Below are 12,105 nucleotides of genomic sequence, written 5' to 3'. Positions count from 1 at the left end.
CACTTTCACAGCTGCTCTGAATAAACTGTAGAAAACCAGATGACATCTGAAGTAGTTCTATGTGGAATTTCTTGGCAAAGACAAGTTTTCAAAGAGCTGACTATTTTATATTTTGAAATAAAACTAGGTATGCTTTTATCCTAATATTAAATCAGCTCCAACATATTTAAAAGACATTTCAAATGCTACATCTTTCCTAACTATGCAAGATGAATGCTACACAAATGGTATAGGATCCAGAAGTAGATTTTCTTCTTTTAGAAACCTTTTTTCTGAACAGGTTGTTAATTACCATTTATCCCTGACAAGTAGGCTCTGTTTTCTGGTAATTGATTAGCTGTGAGGAATAGCTAATCCCTAAGACACAGAGAAAACTGGAATATTCTTCAAAGATTATCAGTCATGCTTCCTGCATCTTTTAAAATTCAGTTACTATGAGCTGATTTCAAATCCAGCCAAACAAAATTAGAAGGTTAAAGCAAACTGAACTGCTGCATTTATTGAAATGCAAAACTGGCATGCATAAAGTTACAAAAAGACCAAAAAAAGCCCTATGAAACTGTTCATGTATAATAGTCTTCTAGTGTTTAGAACTGATTAATGGAAGTTTTCAAATACAGAAAAAACTTCTGATTAATGGAAGTTTTCAAATACAGAAAAAAATTCTATTTAAGTTTTTTTAAAAAACTTAATTTCTAGCCTGGATTTAATATGGTTCACTCATTTAAAATGGGTATGTATTTTATTGCCTTCAAATAATAGCTCCTGTAATGCGACAAAAAACTTAATATAGTATCACAAGAGTTGTCATGTTGTCTGTTTCCTCAGCAACAGAAAAAGTTACATTTTGAGACAACAGACCAAATTAAAAAAAAAAAAAAAGAGAGAAATATTTTACAGGAAACTACTCTTTCTTTGAGAAACGGTTCAAATACCTAAGATGGCCAGAGAGATATTAAGGTTTTATTGCCTTGAGTTTAGAATTATGCTTCCCACAACTGTCAAAGCCACTAGCTACTGAGAACTTTCAAGAAAATTATCCTCAACTATGTTAGTTTTTATATACTATATATCTGAATAATTTATTTTTAAATTAAGTAGACTGATACTACTGGTTTTCTACTTTTTATCTTTGAAATATAACCCTTTTATCAACAGAGAGCCAAGGAATAATTTGGACAGGACTCTTCAAGTCATCTGTCTAACCCCTCGCTCTAGTTACTCAAGGACTTAGCCCATGAAGTCTTAAATATCCCTAACAATGGAAATTCCAGAACTTTTCTGCACAACCTGTTGTAGGATAAGCTCATTTTCATGGTCAAACTTTTTTTCCCTAATATACAATTGGTATTTCCTTTTTTCCAACTTGTATCTCTTGATCTAGAAGCAAACTTAGTAAGAGGAAGAATGTATTTCCATTAAAAATTATGACTTATGGAAAACAGACTATTTCACTGAACCCTGAATTTTAATGGGGTTTTTATCAATTGAGTGAACTTAGCAGAGCTTTTCAGTAAAGACTTAAAATAATTTCAAACACTTCTGGAATCTCATGTTTCACTCCCTGTGAGCACAAAAAACCGGAAGAGTAGAGTTCTCGTTGGGCTCTGAGAAGCTGGAATGAGGCTTGACAATACAAGGAATGCCTAGCATGTAGTCAAAAAGGAGCTCATGCAAACATGCAGCTTCTGCCGCTGTCAGTAAAATCATGCCAAAAAAGCATTGCTCTGAAAACCACAGACCAATTTCACTTTCGATTAAATATCTATGACATGTCTAATTCTACCACACCAAAAGAAGAGCACTGGTGGCTTATAGGGAGCAATGCTGTGGTTCAGATGGACTGAAGGGATACTGGGTGGATGCAATCCCAGGCCTGCAGCAGGAATGCTCCCTGCCTGGTGATGCAGCTGCTGTGCAGCCACACCTCTCCCCCCACTCCTTCTCTGAGTAAATTTGCCTCTGATATTGCAGCAAAGACAGAAAAGTCTTTTATGTAACTTGTGTTGGATAGTACAACTTTTGTATTAATTTGTTCACAGTCCATTAATAGGGTACTTTTCCATCTGTTAAAAGAGCAAGGAATGAGAGGGGGAAGTTGTTTTTTGCCTTTCCTGACTTATTGTACACTTGGAATTTTCAGAGGTGCAAACTACTCTCCCATTCTCTTAGCACTGAGATGCTGCTAAAATTAACCTTTAGTTAGTACTGAAAGGCAGTGCTGAGATTATACAACACAGTTGTTGAAAATAGTTATAAAGCTACCTCAAGACAAATACTATTTTGGTGGGAATTTTGTTCATACAAATATTGAAATTTATGAGTGAGATGAACTAACAATGAAAAAAATATATTTATTACATTTTACCTTTTCCTTTTTTTTTTTTTTTTAATAACTTGTAAAAGTCAGCTCTGGTTTGATAAAAATGCAGCTGGACTTTGCTGCTAATTGTACTGCTGGGCACCTCAACAACTAATTGCCAATAATTAAGAAAATATTAACAAATAATTTCTTCCATAAAAAAATTACTGAAAAATAAGCATTTTGAAAATATTTTTGAAATAACTGAAAGGCTTATTTAAAAGATATCAAATGCAAAAAATGAATGTATTCTATGAGTGCTTTTTGAAGAATGTAATTTTCTAATTTTTTCTCTCTTGGCTATTAGCATATAAATTAATATTTTGCAATTTATGCTCTGTCAATTAAAGTAAATAAAACAATTAGGAGAAATCCTCAGGTTCATGAGTCAAATTAATAACAATGATGGTTTTAAACTTAAGTTTATGGGCTAGATTCTCTTCACTTTTGTGGCTGTTCTGCCACAGTCTCTTTCATGACAAAAACCAGAACTTTGGAAGCAAACCAAGAATGCCTTATTGGGAATTTTAACATTTTTATGGACACACACACACACTTTTCCTTTTTTTTTTTTTTTCCCAGAATATCCAGTGAGTTTTAATATTGAGAGACCCAAGCACTAAGAAATCCTGTTAACTCCAAGTAGATCTTCTCTTGGAAACAACAGGATAATGGCAGAGAAATGTTTATACAAAGTGCAATTTATATAATTTTTCCTCCTGGAAATTTTGTCTCAGGTTTTATAAGTTTGATTCTTCTAATTTTTCTTTTTAAATTATGAAAAATGAGACATCCATATGTACATATACATATTTCCAGAACATATAAACCTACTGAAAGTTACCTAAAAAAGAATGAATCAGATATTGTGAAAGAGAATTCCATGAAATCACAGTAGTTGATGGTTGCAACAAAACTGGTGCTGCTGATATGGTCTGATTTAGCAAAACAGAAACAGAATATAATGGCTTAGAATCAGAACTTATTAGGTGAGACTACTGAGGGGAATTTTAATTGGATGTAAACATTGAATACATGTTCTCTGTTTAGTCTCAGTTTTAATCTTTCCTGTTCAACATTTATTCTTTCAACTGTATTAATAATAACACATCTGTTTCCTAATCCATAAACATTTAAAGTGGAACCCTTTTCAAAACTTGTGTTCTGGTAGTTTTTTTTAAGTAGTGGGGTGTTCCCAATTCTTAAATTTAATGGAACAAATGTAAATCAGTTATGAATAAGCTAGAGTACATTCTATCAAAGCAAATTATTTTGGATATCTTTTCTCCTATGGCCCTGAAGACCACACACCAATTTTTTTCACTCTAATTCTGAATATTAAAAGAACTTCAAAATTGTTCTAAAAATTACTGTTTTCTCTTTCAACAAATCTATTCCAATTGCTATTTAAAGTACCATTTGCCTTACTAAATGTCAAACTCTTTGTTTGGGCTTTTAACCCTGTCAGCATTGCTAAGTCAAAACTAATTCCCTGAAATGCTGAGCTGTATTACATTCCTTTTCCTCTAGCATCAGAAGTACTGAATGTAAACTAATCACTCTGCCAAATTTTGTCCTTACTTACACCTGGGAATCTTCAACATATTAAGCTGACAGAAGAATATTTTGATTATAACTTGCAATAAATATACCAGGATTAAAATAATGAAGTTAAAAAGCAAAGGGGTGATCAAAACCTAGAATGAGTTTACAGAAGAACATGGAATAATGCCAGAATGGACAACTATTCCATAAATTATCTCCTAAAAGTCCATAGGTTCATCTCTACTGATTCCAAAGATGTATTTAATGTGAATCATCAAACTCTTGCCTTAAGCAGGATTAGTTTCATGATGGAATCATTACTTATTCAAGAATTTTTGCCTGACCTGCACAAAAGTTTAATTTTGAATTGAGTTAGTCTAATCAGCAAAGTTAAGCATATGCATGTCAAGTATGGGTATCTGTCAGGATTTTTTTTTTTTTTTTTTACAACTATAAAAAAGAAATGGGGAAACAATTCAAACTGCCTCTTACCTGTCTTCACATAGCTAGGTATAATTCATTATCAAATACTAAGTGGAAAAGAATTACTGTGAACAATATTTCAAAAACTAAAAATCAATCAAAAAACATTTGGTTTTGGAAAAAAAAAAGTTTTGGAAAAAAAGTTTACAAATGAGTTTGGTGACTTAAGACTATGTAATTACTGACAAGTGTTAACAACTTACTATAAGTCTCAAATGGTCACGGCTGAAAAATGCACAGCCAGGAATAATTATTAACAACATTACAGTCCAGCTCATATTATTGAGGAAAAAGTGGTCATTTTGAACTTAATTCTTTTATAGAATATTCATTAATCAATGCTGAATTTTGCAAGGACCACAGGTATAAACCACGAAATAATGAGTATTTGTACCTAATGTATTTGGATGACAAGCATTCTTTAACAGTTAATGCATAATAAATTTTATGATCTGATTTGACTTGATAGTAAAATGTTATTTGGAACTTGGTTTTTCTTACAAATATGGGAGTTTCTTTCAAAGATGGGTTTACTCTGTTTTCTTTTTCCACTCTTTAATATTTATTTTTGAAAATTAGGAGAAAAATAACCAGGGTGTAAGAGCTCAGCTAATTCTGAATTGCTCAAACAGGACACAGCAGCTTGTTCCAAGAACATTCAAATATTGCATTAGTGACAATAAAGATGAGGCACTTTGCATAAAAAAGGAAAGCAAAACCACCTCTCTCAAGGTTTTGGCTATTTTGGTTGGTTTTGGGTGTTTGGTGGGTTTTTCCATAATTCTATTCTTCATACTCTTCAAAATCTACACAATGCAATGTATTAGCTACATTCTCTGTATGCTGTACTGAATTCCTGCACACTCATTGGATATTTTTAATCATTGGGGAAGCACACAGTCATTGGTATTAAATCAAATACTTGATCCCATCCAAATCATGTTTGTTCTTTCAGATCTCAAGTTTATGCAATCCCCCCAAAAATTAAATAGATAAGTTACTGTTCATAGCTTCAAAGATGTTAGAGGAATTTATTTGTCTACATATATAAAGTCTACTTATCCTATCAAAATATTAAAATATTTCTTTTTAGGTGACTTCAGACTTCTCTCAGTGTGAAACACCCACACCTAAAATTATTCAGTTCTTTCATGCAAGCCTGTCACTCAGCATCCAATTGCCACTGTTCCTATGCACTGCTCTTTGGAAAGCCAAAATCTGATTTTAGGACTGTTACTTAACTATAATATTCCTAGATCAAGACAAGTTGTTTTAATCCTACAGTATCATTCCCAATGCAATTTGCATCAATTAAGGTTCAATTTAAATGTTTGTGGTATATCTGCTTCAGACTTACAAGGGGCTTGGTTGTGTTCACAGCTGTTATAAAATAATTAAACTCTTCACAACATTGGAGAATTAAAAAAAAGAATTGACATTCCTTTGTATTTAGCAGTTACTGAGGGCTATAGGATTTTTTCACTTGACACTAATGTATAAAGGAGAAAAACCCGTGTCTTTCCTGCTGCTGGCAGAAGCATATTTTTCCTGGGAAGAAGCCTAATTTCCAGAGAATTATAGAATATCCTGAATTAGAAGGAGCCCACGAGGACCATGGAAGACCTGCTACACTGACAAAGGCTGAACATATTTTCTCCTATGTGGAGTATAACCGAACCAGCACACTGCAATAGGAGGCACAGGTGGCTCCATCAGCTATTGTACCTGAACTGTAACGGCTTGAGGAATTTTTTTTTGTGGTCTTATCACACCTTACCTTCAGCTTGGACAGGAGGAATTCATGATCTTGAAGTAGTTTTTTAGTCTCATCTTGATTGCTGCCAATTTCTAATATATTTGGTGTTGATTCAGCCAGCTGAAGCTTCACCCATTTTCCACACTGTAATAAGCAAACAATTACAGCCTTCAGAATACACAACATTTCCTTCAATTATTCACTCACACAGGTTCTCAGCTCACACATGCTTTCCATGGTCATAGGAGCACAGGGACCATACACACAAAGAAGTCACAGAGAATACAGTACAAACTTAATTTGAAACAGGTAACAAAATCACAGACTAGTGTTACCCAGGAGGTGCTCCAATACTGATTTTGTCCATGAAGAGTAAAATTATCACAATGAGCCAAATTTTTTTCTCTGACTCATCTCACCTTTCAGCTGAAGATGACACTGATAGTTAAATGAATTTGGTGGGTGAGTGGGGTAGGCAGAAGTAAAAATGTAGTACAGGAGATGCAAAAACTATAGCCTCAGATCTGATTTCTACCACATAGGTCCCATGTACCTCTACAGTGAATAAATGGAACAAGACATTGCACGAGTAGCAGCAGGGACACTCAACAGCCTTTGGGACAGGCACCAAAGGATGCCGATAAAGGACTAAAGCTGTGATGTCACTGTGATGCCACTGTCATGGTTCAGAGAGGGAAAATAAATGACTTCACATCAACTTGAGTCTCCTTGCAATGAACTCACTCCCCTGCAACAACAGACCACCTGACAGGAAGGGTGAAAACTGACCTCAAAAAAACCTTCCCACAACTGAGGTAATCACCTGAATTAGGTGACAACTCAACTCATTATCACCTTATTCTGCATCACAAATAGACTCTAATGGCTGAAGCTAGCACATTTTCCAGGTTGCCTGGAGAATGAAAAAATGCCAATAAATTCCAGCTGGGATTAATTACTAGCATCCAGATTGACTCCCAATGCCAGGTGTGAAGGTGTGGATTCCAGCTCACAAAAGAGACCTTTCGGTGCTTATAAGCGCAACTGCATGCACACAGGGTTTACTGAAACACGCGCCACTGTGGATTCACAGCTTTCAAAAATAGCTACTCATTATTAAGTTTAGACTATTTTCCCCCAAAAAATACCTCATCTGTGGAGTTTTAGAGCTAATTATTGTGTAAAATTATTGCTGAGTACAGGTTAAAGTAACTCAAGGAGGCTTGACTGCAATCATCGTGCTTTAAACACATTATTATGCCACTTTTAATTTAACTCTTTTTAAACAGAGTAAGAGGAATTTCTTTCCAGACCTTACATATTTTGACCAGACTATTTATTCCATTGGAAAAAAGCTATCCGTAATCCAAAAGCCACCAAGAGTAATTGTGAAGAGAAACAAGTGTTAACTTCCAAGTCTATTAGATATTGACTAATCAAATGGCCTTTCTGCATCATTTTATGCTAACTACTCGTTTGCCCAGAATATTTAAAAGCAGAAAGACAAGAGCAGACATGCCAGCAGTTTCTGCCTTACCTTCAGCACAGCTATAACAATGCTGGCATCCCCAGCCTGCACAGCAACGGAGCTGACTGTTGTTGTAGAAGGTTTCTGCTCCGAGCTGGCTTCATCCGACATGGTGCTTCACAATGGGGCTGCAGACATCAAAGCAGGCTTGAGCTGTCCTCTCAGGGTCCACTGCTCATCTCAGAAAGCACCAGAGTCCCTTGGATTCATTCAGTGAAGCGGCTCAGCTAACACTGATTAGTCTGCCAAAAGGAAAGAACAGGAGGTTAAAAATAGACACCTCCATTGAGTTTATCATTCTTGAGAGAGATTTGACACACCCCTAGTTTGGTAGCATTGAGCTGCCTGCTCTTTTTTGTCACCATCTGAAGTGTGAAGGGCTTCTTCCATGGACATCGCCTGACATCAGTTAACCAAATGTAAAAAAAGTTCTCAAATTATAACAGCTAGAAAAGAATTTACCATTGATTCTGTACAAACCCAGTGTTATGAGGTTTTGAACATGCAACCATCAAATCTACATTTTCACATTATAACTGTAAATATTTTTTCACTTACTAGTTACTGAATATATATGTTCAACATGATTCTTCTGCTGAATCAAAGTCTTTAAACAGGATGTGCATGTGTATATATATAAAATGTTAAATTAAAACAAGGGATTTCTAATCCAAAAATTCTTAAAGGTATAGTGACCATAACAATAAGAGAAGAAAACCAAGCACTTTGAATTCTTAAGGAATATTTTATTCCTAATATTAAGATAATTTACCTTCTTTTAAATTTAATCTGAAATTGTTTCTAGAGTCTTCATTTTGTTTAAATGGGCATAAGGAAGACCTCTCCAATAGCTGCTTAAACACTGCTTAAGTTTTTTATTCAGTGTGGGGAATTATTAGACATGTTTAGATTACCATGTTGGCTTGACATATTAATTTTATTGACCAGAGCATAGTCCAGAGCATGCCACAAGTAGCCCACACTATGGGACAGCAGCTGCTGGGTTTCCTTCCACAGAACAGCTGAGAAAGTGACACTGGTGTTTAGGCTTGCAGGTCACTCTGGAAAAACAATTCCACCCAAGAAACCACATCCATAAGTCTTCCCTAAGCATCTGCTTGTTTGGTTTGTTTAAAAATAAGCAACATTTAAATACATTTTTATACAAACTAGATTTCTAATTACATACAAGGACATGCACACCTGCGATGGAATCAAGATCTGGAAGCAAATTCTAAAATAGTTTGGATTAGAAGAAACTTAAGGTAGTTACACGGAATTTCAATTTATATCTCAAGGTAGGATTTTACTTTTTTGTTTGTTCATTTCTTCCTCCCTCCAATTATTAGCAGATTATATTCTTAATCTGAGCACCGCCTTCAAACCATGAGTTTCAAACAGGATATGAAGAACCCCTTAATTGTGGTTAAACAAAATGAGCTTGGCAAAGCAAAATCGATCCCTTGTGCCAAAACACAACCATGAGCCCTCAAGCTGCCAACCAAGGAACAAATATCACACGGTTTTCTGAAACTCTTCCTAACATCTGTACGAGACCCAGGGACCCTGCCACAGTACTCAGTACTCAGTATTTCTTGGGTATTGCCACAGTAGACAGTTCTCCTTGGGACTTGTGTGTAATCCTCTAATAAGTATGGCAGAACAAAAATTTGATAATTAATCTCTACACAAAACCTGGGAGACAGAAGTCCTAAAGAAAACTTCAGGATTGAAACATAAGAGAGCCCTATTTTGGTCTGAATTGAAGATAGATCCATTCTACAAAACCTGCTAAATCCAGCTTTCAAAAAAACATTCCAGAAGACTAGCAACTTTGGAATTTTTACCCTGCAGGCAGGACTGCACTTTGAGGACAAACAGCACTTGGCTGCTGGAAAAACTAATTAGGAAAACACAGGCAAACCTCTTTTTACTCTTACAAAAGGAGTTACAAACCAATTTCAGTATTATGTCCTTGAGTTTTTGTTCTCAGAAGAGCATTCTAAGTGTATTTTTTCATGGCACAAGTTGGGCCAATCCATCATTTCCCTCGGGTAGCCAGACATAAGAGCTCTTTTTCACTCAAGTTAAATGAGGTATCATTTTTCATAGTGCTGACAGCTGGAAATAAGGGAAAAATGCCACACTCAAGAAGTTGACTATAAGCAAATTTGGTAACAACTGAAACAAGTGATTCAGAATATCTGATAACAAATGCATGGATATTGTGTTTATTCATCTTACACTAAGCATAGAAGACAGAGACAGGGAAACATCAGAGTAGTGGCAGTGAAAAGTTATCAAGGAATCAAAACATATCTTAGAATATAACCCTGGGAGGAAAGAAAGGATTTTGGCATTGCATGATGAGCAGTTTCAGCTGTGTCCAAGGGAGCAAAATTTAACAAGCATGCTTTTCTCCATCTTGTTTACTTATCTGTCTGTTCCTGTGTCTGAAACAAACAAAATCCTGGTAGCAGCCAGAAAAAGGTGGGCTATTTGTGTCAGGAGAGAGAAGTATTTTCCCTTTGCTACTGCTGTGTGAAAGAAGAATGACAAGAGGAAAAGAACATTCACCAGCTGTCCACAGGAAACAACAAAACTGAACAAAGGAACAAAGGAAACAATCTCAGGAAAACAGAAAAAAAGATCAAGTCTCTCTAGTGTAAATAATGTCATGTATTATCTGAAACAACTGTACGTAAAATGGATTTGAGAGGTAAATATGATAAAATTCACTTAATTTTTAACATTTAGGGTGTCCAATCCACAGGTTTTCCTCATGTGTAGCGAGCAAAGTGTGCTATTCACAGTTTTGATAGTGATACATAGAAAAAGGGTCTGACTTTCCTGGAGATAAGTTTCTTTCTGTTGAGTTTTTAAGCTGCTGGTGCACTATGAAAATGCCTCTGGGAGAGAGCAAGTTCACTCCCTGCAGCCTCAAAGCCCCCAGCTGCTTCACTTTGACTGGTTTGTAAATGTAGTGGGTCTCCTCTTCCTTCCTCGTCTCAGACCTGGGAGGACAGGCATACACAGCAAAGAAGGCAAGGAAGCATCCCTCAAACTCATGGGCTTCATGAGGCCTGCAAAAAGGGCTTCCAATAAACACTGCTTCCACAGCCCCACCTGAAACAGGGACAAACACATCAGTCCTCTCCAGGACTGTGCTTGCTGCTTTCTACTGGTTCCTGTGGTCTTACCTTTTGAGTAGGGACCATTTCCAGGTATCATCAGGAATGAGGGCACGAAAGCAAGCGGTCTTGCAAGTCCCCAGGCCCATAAAACAGCCATGAGGTCACTTCAAGGGTGAGCATTGAGCAAAAGGTGGGTTTTCCTCCTGGAAGAGGTCTCTTTTTACCCTACACTGGTTGAATATGTTTCTAGGGTGACAAAGTGGTTGAAATTCTAACCTGTTATTCCTAAAACCCCAAATAAAGAATGATAAAAACCATCCTGGCAACAGTCAGGGGACACAGGCGGGAAACAGAGGTCAGACAGCACATGGATGGCCTGTGGGGAGCAGTAACTTGGAATGTCATCTCTTTCTTAGCACTGAGGTGGAAAGAAGTTTTCTTGCAGAGAGCTGCCCTGGAGAGAAGGTTGACAGAAAACAGGAGGGAACCGTGGCCCTTGCAGACTTTACTGAGGGCCAGAGGGACAGGACCAACAGCAGCTGGGCACAAATCAAACTCCTTCATCCAGAGGCAGGGCAAGGAGCAGCACAGCCCCAGCAGGGCCCTGAGGCTGGGGAGGTCTGTCCTCCCCCAAACCCAGACACGGGGGAGCTATGGGCACCACCAGGGGCCTGGCTCCCCCACAGCCATGAGGGGTCACTGCTGCCAGGCCCTGCAGGCAGGACAGGAGCTGTGAGCAGGCCAGCAGGGAGAGACAGGGCCAGCCGGGGGAAGTTACATGAACTTCAGTAGGAAAGAGCTGCAGCACAGGCAGAAGGCATTTTTGGGTCAGTTGAGAGCTCAGGAACTTGGGAGAAGGCAACTCTAAAGCAGCCCAGGACCCAGCTGGCCCCAAAAGGAGATTGTCCTGCCCTTGCCATGGAAAGAGAAAGCATAGAAGTCCCAGTAAAGGGCTAGGTGTGAAAAAGTGAAAAAGGGGTAAAAGAGACAACCTGCTTCTCTCCAGCAAAAAGTTCTAAGAACACACTATAGTCCTGGAGTGTTGCCAGGAGTATTGTTTCAGTTCCAGAAACAATAGTTCCAGATTAATTTTATTTTAAAACATCAAAGTATAGTGAAGAATTATATTCTTGTATATCCCCATTCTTTCTGCGCATCACCCCTAACAAAAACCTTTCTACTCTTTTTCCTCCATCACCTGTCCCAAATACACTTCATACCACACTAAGAAATCAGCATGAAAAGAAAAAGCTAGCCAAAAAGCACCATCACACAAAGCAGAGAAACCGCCAATAGG

The 12,105-nt window shown here is 37.1% G+C and overlaps 1 protein-coding gene across 1 annotated transcript in view; it reads right to left on the bottom strand.

The window, feature by feature from the left end:
- Window positions 1-7,785, bottom strand: part of CCDC141 (coiled-coil domain containing 141) — a 55,269-nt gene extending 47,484 nt beyond the window's left edge. The window contains exons 1-2 of the mRNA XM_054278131.1: window positions 7,684-7,785; window positions 6,168-6,290 (exon numbers count right to left, since the gene is read on the bottom strand). Of these exons, the coding sequence (XP_054134106.1) occupies window positions 6,168-6,290; window positions 7,684-7,785 (225 nt within the window). The remainder of the gene's footprint in view (window positions 1-6,167; window positions 6,291-7,683) is intronic.
- Between the last annotated feature and the right edge of the window lie 4,320 nt (window positions 7,786-12,105).

Source organism: Melozone crissalis, unplaced genomic scaffold (assembly GCF_028551555.1).
Source record: "Melozone crissalis strain CALT ecotype California unplaced genomic scaffold, PUWL_Pcris_2 ptg000023l_1, whole genome shotgun sequence".
In the NCBI taxonomy this organism is placed as follows: Eukaryota; Metazoa; Chordata; class Aves; order Passeriformes; family Passerellidae; genus Melozone; species Melozone crissalis.
The sequence above is the reverse complement of the archived record's forward strand: the minus strand, read 5'-3'. Positions and strand labels throughout refer to the sequence as shown.